Source organism: Carcharhinus amblyrhynchos, chromosome 14 (genome assembly GCF_965287045.1).
Source record: "Carcharhinus amblyrhynchos chromosome 14, sCarAmb.v2.hapA, whole genome shotgun sequence".
NCBI lineage: Eukaryota > Metazoa > Chordata > Chondrichthyes > Carcharhiniformes > Carcharhinidae > Carcharhinus > Carcharhinus amblyrhynchos.
Window position 1 is genome coordinate 32245164 of NC_137337.1, and position 16669 is coordinate 32261832.

A 16669-nucleotide genomic window follows, 5' to 3' on the forward strand; every position below is an offset into this window, starting at 1 on the left:
TGAGGAAGAGGCTTGGGCCCCCCAGGCCTCTAATCACCAGAGAATATTCACCAAGGTCATCTGAGACATCAGGAAATAGCACTCAGCAGGCTACTCCAACTCTGCTGCGGATGTTGGAGCTGCACACAGGCATAGTGGTTGGGTTAGGACTATCAAATTTTGAAATCACCTTTTGAGGTACTGGTGTGCAACTACATAAATATTGTACGATAATTGTTGCATTTGATGTTCATGTGAAGTCATTATGATTATTTGCGTTTGTATCCTCTTAGTGCGAGGGCAAGCCATCCTCCCATGAGAAAAAAGCCTCCCTTTGTGCGATTCACAATCGTGTGATGTCACCCTCACTGAAGATACTTTCTGTACCCTTGTGTGACATCCAAGAGATGTGTGAAAATCTTTATTGAAAGCATGTGCTAAATGCACTGGCTACCCGTTTTGCTCACAACACAACACTGTATGAGGGCAGTTCAGCAGCCTTGAAGGATTAGTGGCAGTTGTCTTCTCCGTGGTATTGCCATAAGACAAAACGGAGGAGGAGGACGTGAATAGTTTGCTGGGTATTCATGATAGAAGGATGGTAGGAGTTGAGGGCCTGAATGCGATCTCACTCACTAGAGAGGTAGTGCTCAATAGACTAGCGGGACTGATGGTGGACAAGTCCCCAGGACCGGATGGAATGCATCCCAGGGTTCTGAAGGAAATGGCAGAGGTGATAGTGGATGCCTTAGTGATTATTTTCCAAACCTCGCTGGATTCCGGGGAAGTGCCGGAAGATTGGAAAACGGCTAATGTTACGCTGCTGTTTAAAAAGGGTAGCAGGCAAAAGGCAGGGAATTATAGGCCGGTTAGTTTAACGTCTGTTGTAGGAAAAATGCTTGAATCCGTCATCAAAGAAGAAATAGTGAGGCATCTTGAGAAGAATTGTTTGAGCAGACACAGCACGGATTCGTTAAGGGGAAGTTGTGTCTGATGAATTTATTGGAATTCTGAGGATGTGACTAGTGCGGTGGATAGAGGAGAACCAGTGGATGTGGTGTTTCTCGATTTTTCAGAAGGTATTTGATAAGGTGCTGCACAAAAGGTTGTTACAGAAGGTTGGGGGTAAGGTGTTAGCATGGATAGAGGATTGGATGTCTAATAGGAGGCAGAGAGTAGGTGTCAATGGGTGCTATTCGGATTGGCAGTTGGTGACTAGTGGAGTGCCCCAGGGATTGGTGCTGGGGCCTCAGCTATTTACCATTTATATAGAAGATCTGGAGGAGGGAGCTGAGTGTAGGGTGTCAAAATTTGCTGATGACACAAAGATGAGTGGAAAAGCAAATTGTGCGGAGGGTGTAGAAAGTCTGCAGAAGGATCTAGATAGGCTGAGCGAGTGGGCGAGGACCTGGCAGATGGAATACAATGTTGGCAAGTGTGAGGTTATCCACTTTGGCAGGAATAATAGGAGGGATTACTATTTAAAGGGCGAAAAGCTGCAGCATGCTACGGTGCAGAGGGACCTGGGGGTCCTTGTGCATGAGTTGCAAAAACCCAGCCTACAGGTGCAGCAGGTGATCAGGAAGGCAAATGGGATGCTGGCCTTCATAGCGAGGGGGATTGAATATAAAAGTAGGGAGGTCTTGCTGCAACTGTACAGGGCACTAGGAAGCTGCAGCTGGAGTACTGTGTGCAGTTTTGGTCGCCACACTTGCGCAAGGATATTTTGGCATTGGAGTGCAGAGGAGGTTCACTAGGCTGATACCGGAGTTGAGGGGGTTGAATTATGAAGAGAGGCTGAATAGACTGGGCTTGTACTCGTTGGAGTTTCGAAGGATGAGAGGGGATCTTACTGAGACGTATAAGATGATGAAGGGGTTGGATAGGGCAGAGGTGGAGAGGTTCTTCCCGCTCAAAGGACAGCAGGACTAGAGGGCACAGCCTGAAGATAAGGGGGGGGACAGTTTAGAACGGAGTTGAGGAATTTCTTCACTCAAAGGGTGGTGAATCTCTGGAATTCTCTCCCCGTTGAAGTGGTGGAGGCTACCTTGCTGAATATATTTAAGACGCGGGTAGATAGGTTTTTGGTAGGCAAGGGAATTAAGGGTTATGGGGAGAAAGCGGGAAAGCGGAACTGAGCCACTTCAGATCAGCCATGATCTTATTGAATGGCGGGGCAGGCTCGAGGAGCTAGATGGCCTACTCCTGCTCCTGTTTCTTATGTTCTTACGTAACTGGGCAGAAGGGTAACATCCCTATCCATGTCCTCACCTCAAGGCTGCTGTAGTTTCTCATTAATGTGGCAGTCGTTAGTTGATGTAGTGTTCCCTCTGATGTGTTAACTTTAACCTCCCTGATCAAGTGTGTACAAGGTATACTGCTGACCTTGGAGATCATGGCCTGGTGAATCACAAGGCATGAAGGTGCAAATCTGAATGCTGAACTCACTCTTGATGTGACTGGGCATCCCCTTCAACGTAACGGAGTAGCATTAAGAAGTAGGAGAAATATGGCCAACTCACGTTAACTTCATTATAATCCTGGAATCTGGTGCCAAAAGTGGCATGGGCACCTCTTCCTTGTCGTGCTTCGCTGATGATATTGTTCTGTGGAACCTGATGCTCATCCAGTGTAAACATCACACATTAATGAGCCTTGATGTAGAGGGCATCTGTGACCTCCTTGATTCATTTTTTAAAAAGTTCATTTAAGGGATGTGGGCATTGCTGACTAGACCATATTTGTTGCCCTTGAGAAAGTTACAAAGTATGAAATAGTGTACAGGTCTCTTATGGATCCTTGGAACGATCTGCAGGCAAAGAAATTGAGTAAAGCTGGCAGGGAAACTCTATAGCAAGTAACTAACCTCCTAATTCCTCAAAGCCTACCCGTCACCTCCAGTCCACAAGTGAGGATTGTGATGGAATTCTTCTTCTTGAAGATTGTCATTGCCTGGCACTTGTGTGCAGAAATTCTACTTGTCTAGATAGGTGGAACTGCAACACCCAAGAAGGCTGATGGCATATAAGTCAAAGCAACTGGTTTGATTGGCATTCCATCCACCACCTTAAGCATTTACTCCTGCCACCACTGACATTCTCCTGCATGATTTCTTCTGACTTTTGTTGCATGTTAAGTCTACAGTGAGTACCATGTTGAAGGTGCATTGCAAGTCACCTTCCAAACCCACAACTTTCACCACCTGGAAGGATGAGGGCAGCAGATGCGTTCCAACACCACTACCTGGAAGTTGTCCTTTGAGTCACACTGACTTGGAATCATTTCACTGTTCTTTCAGCTTTGCTATATCATGCTTGTGAAACATCCTCCCGGGTGGCACTTTTTGTGCATGTACAGCAGCAATTCAAAAGGTGGTTCGGTGCTGCGTTCTCAGGGCAATTAGAAAGGGGCATCAAATATTGGCCTTATCAGCACTGCTCACATTCCATGAATGAGTTTTAAAGAAAAGTCCTGGATGAACTGTATGTGGAGGATGAGCCTGGGACCACTCTGATTTGTAGGTCTTGCTCTGCATTTTGTGGGTTTACTCAGAGTTGGGAAAGGACACTTTTACACTTTACTGGCATAGTCCCTTTAATCTAGTGAACATACATTATATGTACTCCTTGACCACTATATATTTTTTTCAGCTTTGCAGATGATTAGGATTCATTTGAATATACAAAACATGTTCCCAATATTTTGTTACTTCAAAAAATCGGCTTTTCAATTGAAGCATAAAAATTTGCAACTGGTTTTCGATGTGATGGTAGTTAACAATAAGCTATGAAGCCAATTAATATGATATTGGGCTCAGTGGCGCAAACAATGCTGTTGGGGATCAGCAGTCTCATCCGCAATGTGCACACGTGCTTCTGATACAAAATGTGCCTCTTGGTAGAGAAATTAACACGCCGGCAGTCAATTATCCACCAGAAATATTCAAGGTACAGTTTGTATCGTCTGTCAGCATGCAACACTGAAGCTGCTAGCATTGCCATTTTGGAGTTCACGCTATAGCCAATATGCTATTTAATGCTCTTGTAGCTGAACAGTTGTTGAGCAGTAGGGCAAACCCAACCCCAGCCACTGCTATTTAAAGGTACCAGCCATTATAATGCATAGGTCTTGGCCTAAATGCAGTATCTGAAAACCAAAATGATCTGAAATCCCAACAGCAAATCAGTCCTGAGGGTTTTGAATAAAGGATACGTGACCTGCTTTGGGATGCTGCCAAGGATTAAACAAAGTTGATGCATCTGTGGCTAATTGTTGTCATAATGTTCAGGTCCATGAGCGTACTGAAGAAATGGATTTTTTGTTGTTGGTGGTCCGTAAACTTCTACGTACTAATTCACGGTTTGTTAAGGTCAGTATTTGATGAAAGGTTTAAACAGATTCTTTAAATGAATAACACTTGCAAAGAGTCTTTGGCACTGAAAATTTGTGCAGCATCTGGTGCAGAAATACAGCATATTTTATTTAACATTGTGAAACATCTATTATGTGTGTGAATGGGAACAGAGCAATATATTTGAGGATCTAAAAGGGCCATGTATGTTAAGGACTTGTTTACCTCCCTTCTCTTTTTCAAATTTATATTTGCTAATTATTGTTGCCTTTGTCAGATGGTGGAATTTGTTGATCTGTTTGATATGTGACATTTGGCAACTCCTAAGCGTGCTTTAATGTCAGACTTCACTCAGTGCTAGTAGCACTTTGGCCTGATGTCAAGCCCCATTACAAAAGATGGTGTGTATAATCTAGGTCAGGGCTCCGCAAGCTATTTTCTAATGTGACCCCTTAACATTTGAAAAATATTTGACTCCAAATACTAACAGAAACAAAACTGTAATAAAGCAGCTTAGTTGAGCAGGGTTGAGTGGGTAGCCAGGGGAATTGGGAGTAATTGGGTCAGTCTGGAGGGGTATTCTGGGGTTATAAAGGGGAGAAATGTGATGGGGGAGTGTCACAGCATAGTTGAGGGGATAGGCGAGTTGGGCATGCAATAGTGTGCTATTGAATCTTTTGTGGTTAAGGGGACTGTTTTTAGAAGTTTGTCCTGCAGGCAGTAGATTTATTTGGAGGCAATGCAGTTCAGATGCTGGGAGAGTAGGATAATTATTTTAGCTGTCATGTTCAATTAGGAGAGAGCTAATGGATTTTTGTTTATAGATGAAGTTTTCCCTTGGGGCTTTTTGTTAGGTTGATTTACAGGGTCATATGATGATGTGGTTAATGCATGGAGCTAGGTATGTAACAGAGCAAAACAGCTTTCAGTCCTGATGAGAGTTTGTTTAAAGTCAGAGGTCTTCAAGCTGCTCTGAAACTTGAAATCTCTCTCTGAAAGTCCTTGTTGAAACAGCTGAAGATGTTTGGGCCTAGGACACTACTCTGAGGAACTCCTGCTGAGATGATTGATGTCCAGTTACCATAATCATCTTCCTTTGAATGGGTTGGCAGGTGAGACGGATGCCAGGTGGTGATTAGGTGAGTTGGGAGTAGTAGGATTGCAAGGGTTAGTCAGGTTAGGGATTGTCAGATCAGGCCAGAGGGAGAGTCTGACATGAGGGAAGGTGTAGAGAGAGTAAAGGGTGATAGTCAGAGTCAAAGGGGTAGTCAGTGGGGGAGTTGGTGTGAATGATTGGGGTAGAGAACAAATGATCTAACATGAGGCAGAAATGATGTGAATTTAAGAAGGATTCAGATCTTTCAAGGTAACCACAATAATTGCTGTCAAGTACATTTCTGTTTGGAAAAGCACAAAATTTACTGGAAATCAATACATTCACAAATATGAACACTGACTAGCTGCATTGACCTGCATTAGAACAATAGATAAGCCTAAGATGTTCATGTATTTGCTTTGAGGCATTAATTGGATGACATTTTGAGTGCTTATGTAGTTGTGGTCATCCAAAATATTTTGATTTTAATTTTGATAAGTTAGTCATGGAGGCTTTTCCTTTCTTGGAAATGATTAATTCTTTATTTATCACAGGTGATCCTAATGTCTGCTACAATTAATTGCATGGAGTTTGCAGACTACTTTGCTGTGCCATTCCGAAAGAGTCTGACTCCTGCATATGTATTTGAGGTAGAGGGAATCCCATACAGTGTTGATGAATATTATCTCGATGATCTCAAAGAGTTAATCCACTTCCAGGTGAGCTGATCCTTAAAAAAAAAACCTTGCTCCTTTTAGTAAAAAGAAGCACCTTTTATTTAGATAAAGTATTTTTTTCTTCCTTGCGTTTTATAAGACAAATGATACAGAACTGCATATCTTAATTTACACATACAACTTTCATGTTTGGAAGTACTTGTGTGCTTCTTCTCCAGTATAGCTCCCATTCTAATAATTTGAGTTGAAGGCCTTTTAGGAACATAGAAGCAGGAGCAGGCCATTCAATTCTTCGAGCTTGTTCTGCCATTCAGTAGATCATGACTGATCTGGCTGTGGTGTCATTCTACTTTGCAGTTCACTCTCTATAATTCTTGACTCTCTTGTGTCTCAAAAACCTGTCCAACTCTGCCTTGAATAAATTGAATAACCCAACCTCCATTGCTTTCTGGGGAGGAGAATTCAACACAATAGTCGTCGTCCTCCTAAAATGAGAGACTCTTCCATAAATGCAAATTGTCCCAGTATCGACCCTGTCAAGTCTCCTCAACATTTTAGATGTTTCAACAAGATTACCTCGCTTTCTTCTAAACTCAAGTGAGTGTTGGCCCAATTTGTTCAGCTTGTCTTCATAAGATAAACCCCCTGATTCCGAGACTGAATCATGGGAATCTTCTTTGAACTGCTTTGGTTGCAATTCCATATTTTTTCAAACATGGAAACCATAACTTCACACTGTTCCAGATGTGGCCTTACCAAGGCCCTGTATAGAATAATGAGAAACTGCTTTTTGTAAAAGAGACTGACATTTTTGAAATATAAGTGGCAAGGGTTGTTTTTGGTCAGAATTAGAAACTTCAGAGGACCTCTTAAATAGGGATGAACAAAGCGAGAAGGTGAGGAAGTCTAATCAGAATATTCGGAATGCTTGCTTCTGTCATGGAGGGTAATTGATTACTAAAAGCTGGCAAGCAGTAACAAATCGTGGACAATAAATAAAGATGGCCTTAGGTAATGATGCATCTATAAAAGAATGAAAAGTAAAATGCCACAAGGAGTGGGGAAGGGGAGAATTGCAAATGTAGAAAATGATATTCTGGCAAAATACGTCAAAATGGCAATCAACCATCCTTCTTTCTCATTTTCTCCGAGGCTGATGGACCATTGTCTATTTCCAGTATCCTCTAGTACAAGAAAATTCAGTCTAAAGTTACTGAAATTGATTATTTCAATTGGAGTTTACGCCAGGAGAAAGCTTGTTTGAGGCTAAAGACAAAGATTAGATTGGGAATTAAAGCAGAACTGAAGTATTCGACAAAATATCATTCAATCTGTGATTATCACCTCTTCCATTGTGGAGGACAAAGAATATTGATTTTTATCATATGAGAAGAGATTGAGAGCAAAGATCCATAATATGGAGCGAGGGTAGATAGCTCTATCAATCACAACTCATAAATGTCAACAGAGGAAAAGGATTTCAGAAGTTTTAGAGTAGGAAAAATGGGTCATGAAAACAATGAGACAGTATTGAGGAATTGGAGAAAGCATGAAGGCTTTAGAATAAGCGCAATGGGACGAAGTATAATTCAGCCAGATGTAACATTTTTTTCTTCTAGTTTTTAATCAACACTCACTGGAAATCCATGACCAAAATTGGACAGTAATAAAGAGAAATATCAACTGTACTAGGAACTATTATAATCTGTTTAAAATCATAATTATGATTGCCATTTGGAATTTTGGCTGTGGTGGCAGTTGAAGATCTACAACTTCAACTTCAGTGGCCTTGGGATAGGAAAGGAAATGAGCCAGACTTCCTGCTCCTGATTGCAATCCATTGAGCCCTTACAGCATGTTTCATGTGTAGGCCTTCAAACGAGGAAAGGAGCACTCTGTGGTTCTGATGCTTTCTTTTATCAATCTCTCTTCATTCTCTTGCACAAACAATAGCCATGTGGCAGAGCTGGTTGAGGTTCAGGGACAAGTGTGTGCCATATTCTCGCATGGCATTGATCCCTCTAGGACAGGAGAACATTGAGGAGAAAAAAAATTGGTGATTCAGCATTGAGTTAATTTAAGATAGTACTATAATATTATGGTTATGTTATTGAATTGTGTAGACTAATGACTCAAAAAGTGATTCCACAATAGCAGTTTGATAATTCTATCCAATTAAAGAAAATATGTAAATAACAGTTCAGATCAGCAGAAAAAGCTGTTAAGGCTATCAAATTATCATTAGTAGCCAACTGCTTAACTGATATCCTTTTGGGAAGTGAACTAGCCATCTCTATTTGGTCTGCATTACATGTGACAGTACTACCCTGACGTAGTTAAGTTATAACTTGAATCAAGCTGGGAGACACTGCATTTATTCCAAAACCTTTGCAAGCGAAATTAGGAATGGGCAGTAATTAAATACCGACGTTGCAGAAACACGAGATTTTTTTGTAAAACTGCCTTGCATTGTTTTGAAAGCCATCCCATTCTAAGATACAAAATGCTTGTTTTCTTCTGTATAATTCCTAGGTTGCACCTTCATTTTCTAATGAGCCAAAAATCCTGCCTGAAGTTTATAACATAGCTGAAACTCTAATCCTCTACTTTGATGAGCTAGAAAGTAAAGAAAATGGGTGAGTTACAAGTAAGCAATTAAATGGATGAGTTTTGCATGTTTATCCACAAATCAAATCAGCATTTCATTATTAGTTGCTGATCAAACTTGTCTTGTTTTAATAGATCAGCAGGGATGAACTTGAACCGTGGCAGTGTGTTGGTATTTTTGCCAGGTAATGTTAAGAAATTATTCAAATACTTTTAAAAAAGCGAATCAGTGACTCAGATGTTATCTACTATACCCTCTTAAGGGTGCCAAACATGCTTCAGTTATAAACATTCAGTCCTCCACTTAAGTAATTTCAACTAAACTATGCTGGCCTCCTTCTGCACTGTAGGGATTCTCTGGTAAAGCTAGTTAGTAGCCAAAATGAAAGCAAAATACTGCAGATTCTAGCACTGAAATAGAAACAGAAAATGCTGGAAAACCTCAGCAGGTCTGGCAGCACCTGTGGGGAGAGAAACAGTTAATGTTTTGAGTTCACATGATGATGCTTTTGAGTTAGGGAGGGAAAAACGTGATGGATTTTATACTGTTTAAGAGGAAGTGGAGCAAAGCAAGGTTAGGGATAGCTGGGAGTTAGGAAAGATTTGAGTTCTGGGGCACAGAAGAAAGGGAGAGTAAATGATAGTGTTAAAGATTTAAGGTGCTGATAATGGCATGAAGGTAAGATAGCAGAATGAGATAATTGCAGAAAAAGGGAATAATATGGCACATAGCCCTGCATGTCTCCTGTGGAGGGGCATTGGGATTAAAAAAGAGGGGTCAGAATGGAGGGGAGAGTTCATGGTTTGAATTGTAAAGGACCTAATTGGAAGATGAGGCCTCAAATACTATCAAGTGAGGCAGAGTTTCACTTGCGCCTTCAACTTTGTCTACTGTATTTGCTGCTTCCAGTGCAATCTCCTCCACACTGGGAGGCTAAATTGGACTATATGACTGAATTTTGCCTTGTCTGCAAGCCTTAGCCCAACTTTTTCTGACTTTTGTCATTTCAACTCACCATCTTGCGCTCATACCACATGTCCAACCATATCCTGCTGCAATGTTCCAGTGAAGCCAAACACAGACTGGAGGAACATTATCTCATCTTCGAATTAGCCACTTTACATCCACATTGAACTAGTGGTTTGTTTTTTCCACAATTATAAGAAGTGATGCAGTTACACATCAGTATTGTTTATCAACCCAAATGCCTGCATGCAGCATAGTTCTCATCTTCTGCCTGTGGCTGTTGTCAGCCAGAATTATTTTAAATGTAGATTCCTGATTTCTTTACCAGGGTATCTGTAGCATGCAGTAGAAAACTGCAGATATTTCAATGATTTCCTAGATAAAAGCAAATTACTGCAGATGCTGGAATCTGAAACTACGAGAGAAAATGCTGGAATCTGAAGCCATGAGGAAAAAATGCTGGAAAACCTCAGCAGGTCTGGCAGCATATGTAAGGAGAGAAAAGTGCTGATGTTTCGAGTCCAGATGGTCCTTTGTCAAAGGTAAAAGGTGTTGCAAGTGGGAGCAATAATATTGCCTACTTTCTATGCCTTTTATCTTTGACAAAGGGTTAGCTGGACTTGAAATGCCAGCTGTTTTCTCTCCTGTCAGATGCTGTTAGACCTGCTGAGATTTTCCAGGATTTTCTCTTCTGGTATCAGTGATTCCCCGTCTATTTTTGTTTGTGTTCATAACTGGTTAGATCAAATTTCAGATACCTGTAACCTCAAATGTTGTTCAACATTCAACAAAACTTTTTAAAGCTGCAAATTCAGATTTTTTTGTTTCCTTGTGCGGAAAAGTGAGATGTGCACCATAATTGAAACTAAGATGTACATTTTCTTAAGAATTTGTTGCTGCATTCTCTGTCTCCCTGCTACTTAACCTTTTCATTCGCCTCTAATGTGTCCTTACTTTAGGCCTAGCAGAAATAAATCACCTGCATGAAGTTCTCACCTCTATGGTTCAGAAGAGGTAAAGCATTGCAATTATAGTTTAATCTCTCTAATCTGTGGAACAGGGAACAAAACTGCTGGAAATGTTTTTGGTCATCCAACTGATGCCTCTTACTCGCTCAGCATCTGTTTTCCTCATGTCTTTGAGGCAGCTTGGAAGGTTTTTCTCTATTAAAGGACATATATAATTGTGACTTAGTGAAGTGGAGTTTTTCAAAATATACTGCAATTTTCCAGAATTTGACGACAAGTGCATCTCGGACACCTATATCAAGTTGTTTTCTCTCGTAGGTAATTGAGTGATGGGGTATGATGAGTTTGGCCACGGTTGTAACTTATTGCTGCAGTCATTTCCTGGAGGGCTCCAAGTTGATAAAATTGCAACAGTTAAAATCACAGAATCTTATAATACAGAATGAAGCCTATTGTATCTGTGATAGAACTTGGGTAGACTGGGCAATTTGTGCCACTTCCAAGCTGCTTTCCTACAGTACTACTATTTTCATCAGGAAATTTCTTGTAAGATTCTTCCTTCTAAAGAAGGAGTATTTTAAATATCAAATAACCATCTTTACTTTTTCTGTGTCCTGATAGAAATTGAAAGGGAATGCTACAAGCCACTTGTGACACAACAGGGAGATTCCTCTGTAGTTACCGTAATTGAACTTGTCTCCCTTCTTGACGATTGTCATAATTGCGTTGTCCCCGAGATCCCTGCAGTGCACTCTTTCCAGATGAGGGATATGAGTTTGTACAGCCAAGTCAGGAATGTTTCACCAACATGTTTCAGAATTTCAGCAGAAATTCCATCTGCTGTAGAGGTTTTTGTTTTTCAACTGTTGGATGGATTTTTCAGCTTCACTCCCAACTAGCATAGCACCAAGACTGTGTCTGACTGGGTATTGGAGAGCAGATTTGAGGACCGTCAATACTAACGCTCATTCTCACCATTGGAACCATCATAAACTTTATCTGAGTGAAAATTGGGGCATAAAACTGGTGTCATTGCACCAATTCTCTTCATTTACATCAATAATACCTGCAGCAAATTAACCTATAGGCATTGAGATGACCTGCAGGATAGATAGGAAACTGATCAACCTATTCTGCTTCCAATTTAAAACCATTTTAACCTCAGTCATATGACAGTTGTGTGTGCATTTGGTGAGAACCTGAGCTCCAGGTCATTGTCACCTTCTCTGAAGCATATGAGAAAATGGGCCTTTCAATTAGCACGCTGAAAACTAAGGTCCTCTTTCAATCAACTTCTATAGTGAAACACCTCTTAATGCTTAAGATCATGGGACCCTGGAAAATGTGGACCTTTTTTGTACCTGAGTCTTGGTGAAAATATACATTGACTCCAGTATGTCAGCTCAGCCTTCAGCCAATTGAGGAAAGAGTATTTAAGGTCTAGGAATTCAATCCTGAGGTGAAGGGCATGATTTGCTAGACAATATTGTCTTGTTCAAGTCTCCAGTATGTATTTTGGAGACTTGAACAAGCAGACACCTCAAAGCATTGCAGAATATCATCCAATAGCAAAATACAGTATTCTTATTTTACAATTTTTACTAATGTTCCATTTTAAAATATAAAAGAGCAGTTTGGACTGGTGCAGGAATAAAACAGTAAAAAAAATTCAGTGGAAAGAAAGGAGGCTCGACTGCAGCATCCTTCTAAGTTAACGTGCCCATCACCAAGGGACTAATAGCTGAAAACAAGCTTTGGACGGGACATGTCATTCATGTGCCTGACATCAGACTCTGAAAACAACTGCTGTAATTAGAATTTGATTGCTGTAGGAGCTTGTCAGGAGGACAGTGGAATCTTTAGGGATGCTCTCAAAGCATCCCTGAAGAGGTCAAACGTGCCCATCAGCACTTGAGATCTAGCTTGTGACCAATCAAAATTGGTTGCTCATTTGGGATGCACCAAACAAATTGAGAGACTGCAGGACTATGTTTCAATGAATTTGAGGTGTCAGAAGGAACACACAGATCTCCAAACAACCTATTTAATGAACTCTTCAAGCATTTGTTGCCCTGCATGTGGCAGAGTCTGCAGATTGCACATTGGACATTGCAACCATTGATTCAGAATGGAAGCAAGTTACCTTTTGATCTCAGACTGTCTAAGAAGACAGAATTCCTGACAGCAACTTTGGATTTCTGCGTTTTTCTATGCAGGTGCAAACTTCTAAAGTTGCTGTAAGTTCCTCTGGAGTAATAGCACTGACAGTTTCACTAATTACTGTAGCAAAATCTGGGTCCCACTTGGTTGCTAAAACAAAAGCTGTACCATGGAATAATGTACTAACAATTGAGAGAATAATTGGAAACATAATTCCTAAACAGTGAGAATAGAACCGTTGATTATAAAACCTTCAGCTTAGAAGGAGACCACTCAATACATCTTCCCAGTGCTACCTCAACAGCAATGTTAATACTCCAATCCATTCCTTATTCTTTGCTGTAGTCCTTTACTACACTAATAAACACACTACCCTTTTCTGTAGATCCTTGTTTATAGTTTTTTTCATGCTAGGAATGTTGAAAATTTCACCACACTTGCACTGTACTTTAGTATATTTAAAAGTACGTAACAGACATCTTCACCTGGAGGTATGTTTGGACACTGCTGTTGACAAATTTTGTCATAAAACTAGAGCTGAGTACTTTGACTTTACTAACTTCCCCTTCAATACAGAAATGTAGCTATAACAAACTGGATATCCTTACTTAGTGCATGCTTGTGAATTCTTACCCGTAAAGAATTCAAAATAAAATATGATGTTCTGATTGTAGGCTGCATGTGTATCCACTACATTCAAGTGTGACCTTGGAAGAACAGAGTAATGTGTTCCTAACCCCGGTACCTGGCTATAGAAAGGTGAGTGTGTCACGGAAACATGCTGAAATAGTTTGCCAAAAAACACCTAATTAGAATCATTGTCCAGTAAAATTGTATATGGTTTTGTGACTCTTTTGGAGGTTTGGCTATTATTTCCTCATTGGGACAATTTGTAATATCATCTCAAGATTGTTTTTTTTTAATTCAGTTACTGACATGCAAATTTCAGGAAGGTAGCTATTTTGGATGAAAGTAGCTTCTAGTTCTTAAATTAACTAAAGTCAAACCATAGTGGTTCAAAAGTGGTCCCTGTGATGTTTGCCAATTTTGCTGCTTTAATTTACATTACAGTTTGATAGTTCTAACTGCTTAGTTATGTTCATTGTATTAAGATCAGAGGCATGGTGGTTATAGGATTGATGCATGATTAAAATTGTTCAGTTGTGTGATATATTTGTTCTAATTTTGACTGGTTTGGATTGGAAATCCAGTGCCAACCAATTTATCTTCAGTTCTTGGCAAAAGTACAGAATTACTTCATGTTTTAAACTCGTGACCTTCACCACTTAGAAGGACAGGAGCAGCGTAGGAATACCGCCTTCCGCTGGTTCATTTCCAAGTTCCACACCATCCTGATTTGGACCTAGATCACTGTTCCTTTGCTGTCATTGGATTAAAATCCTGGAACTCTCACTAACAGCACTGTGTTCAAACAGCACGTGAACTGCAGGGTCAAGAAGGCAGTACTCGTGGGCATTTGGGGATGGGCAATAATCGCTGGCCTAATCAGTGATGCCTACATCCCATGAATGACTACAAAAGAAAACTTTGTTTTTATTACCTCTGGACCCAATTAATCCTACTCGATCCTGGCCATCCTCCCACCTTTCACTTCTGTAAAATTAAGATCAACCATAACTTATTTTATCCTAACCGACACCAAACCCTCTATACCAATTACCCCAGTGCTGACTGACCAACATTGATTTTAGTTGAGTTACGCCTTAGTTTTAAAATTCTCATCCTTGTTCTCAAGTCCTGTGTCCTTTTCCCCCTTGATATTTGTGATCCCCTCCAAAATATTGGATTGTTCAGTTCTGGTTTCATGCCCATTCCTGATTTTAATGGCACCATCATTTGTGGTCCCTTCAGTTGCTGGGGCTCTAGCTCTGGAATTTTCTTTGTGTGTCTCCCCTTCTCCTCCACTCTTTACTCCTCTTCCATCTATTAACCTTATCTTTTTCCTGGGAAGTGTAGGCACAAAGTGTAGTCTGAGCTAATGTACCAACCGACTTGAGAACCATTTCTTCTCTGCTGTCATCAGAGTTTTGAATGGATCTACCACATTAAGTCGATCTTTACACAGTAGCTATGATTATAACACATTCTGTGCCCTCTCCTTTTCCTTTTGTACATTCGGTACGCTTTGTATAGCGTGCAAGAAACAATACTTTTCACTGTATACTAATACATTTGACATTGAATTTTAAAAAACCCAATCTTTTAAGAACCCACTGATATTGTCTTTGCTCGCTATTTTGGTCCATTGACTTAATATCTCCTTTCATGGCTTGGTAGATTTTAATTGATTGCTTGATCCTGTAAAGGATCTTGGGATATTTTGCTCTATTAAAGGTGTAACAATACAAGCTTTTGTTGTTTTCATGACAGTGGCTTCTAATATGTATCAAGCCCCTTAGCTTGTGGATTTGGAATCTGATAATTATTCTCTTGTACGTATTGCATTCTGATGTGGCACTTTTGCTTTTTATCCCTGGTTATTTATGCCAAAAGATTGGTCTGGAAATGATGGCATTCTCATTTGTTCATTTAATATTTTACATTTTCACTTTTTTCTGTCTTCCCTTAAAAATAGATAATTTTGTCCACAAATATCGCTGAGAGCTCTGTCACTGTTTCAGATGTTAAATATGGTAGGCCTTCATTTTTTTATTTTTAAAATAGATTTTATTGCTTATAACCATGGTTGTATCACTTGCATAGAGAACTCAAAAAATGGTTCCAAATATTTAACGCAAACATTTATGACACTTGTAATGAATACTTGAAGAATGTTTGGAATACATTAAACCCAAAGCGTTAAAATACCATAGATACCATCAGTTGCATTAATTGCTGCAGTTTTCTTTTTATCTAGTTTCATACACAGCCCACATGAATTCAGAATTTGTGGATTATTTAGTCTGTTTACTCAAGATATGTATCCTCCAAGACTGGAAGAAATACAACCTTATGGAAACTATTTTGTTTTGTGGTGGAGGAGTGAGGCAATGTTATCTTTGTCCTGTTCAATGCAAGAGATGGCCTCTGGATATTTGTGCCTGAATCATACTGAAAGAATTGTTGCATTTATTTTTGCAAATGATGCTGTGCTGTGGTGTTAGTGGAGTGGCCTGGAGATCTTGCACATTAAAACTTGAGCAATAATCTAACTGGTGTGGATGTGGTAATTGGTGATTTAAGCTCAGGCATGTGGCTTTGCACAGCTTGAGTGGACATGTCAAAATACTGACTGGAGACTACAAAGAATGTCTAGTTTGTTCACTGCTGCCTTGATGTCTTTGTGCTGAGATGGGTTGGAAAGTCTAAGTTTCTGGTATATAATAAAGGTGCCAATGTAACTTGATTCATAATTCAGAACTTTGAGGTTTATAATCAGAGCTCCTGTAGGTCATGACATGCACAGCCAAATTGTCAGATGTGTAGCACAGAGGGGAAATGGTTATAGCAAGGGAAGACTCAGCATCTACTGATGATCTGTTGATATTTTGGAGGGTGAGTCTTCCTCCACATACCACTTTGTGGATTTAAATGTTAATGATGTATAAACAGAATATATGGTGCTGAATTTGGGTTTTGAAAACAACATGATGAGACACGTTGCAACTTATTTAGTCATTGAAATACTTTTTACAGACACTTGTCTTAGATTTGATGCGCAAACTAAGACTTGGCACATCAGCTGCTGGAAACTGATATTTATAGGCTGAATATGAGAGCGTAGGCTCTTGTTAAGCTACAGTACTTCCAGTTATGTTCCAGAGAGGCAAGCAGATGCTCTGCATCTTCACAACAGGAAATAGTGATTAAGAATCTGGGTCTACCACCAGATTCAGTAACCTA

At 40.1% G+C, this 16669-nt stretch overlaps 1 protein-coding gene across 8 annotated transcripts in view; it reads left to right on the forward strand.

The window, feature by feature from the left end:
* The window catches only part of tdrd9 (tudor domain containing 9), a 131659-nt gene that overhangs the window by 52606 nt on the left and 62384 nt on the right, over positions 1–16669 (forward strand). For 6 of the 8 annotated variants that reach the window (XM_080202593.1, XM_080202592.1, XM_080202594.1 and 3 more), the window contains exons 6-12: positions 4268–4348; positions 5981–6145; positions 8636–8739; positions 8846–8895; positions 10637–10691; positions 13480–13564; positions 15402–15459. In XM_080202593.1, the coding sequence (XP_080058719.1) occupies positions 4268–4348; positions 5981–6145; positions 8636–8739; positions 8846–8895; positions 10637–10691; positions 13480–13564; positions 15402–15459 (598 nt within the window). Of the gene's footprint in view, positions 1–4267; positions 4349–5294; positions 5470–5980; positions 6146–8635; positions 8740–8845; positions 8896–10636; positions 10692–13479; positions 13565–15401; positions 15460–16669 lie in introns of those variants that run through there. The other 2 variants (XM_080202599.1, XM_080202595.1) reach the window with 2 other exon arrangements.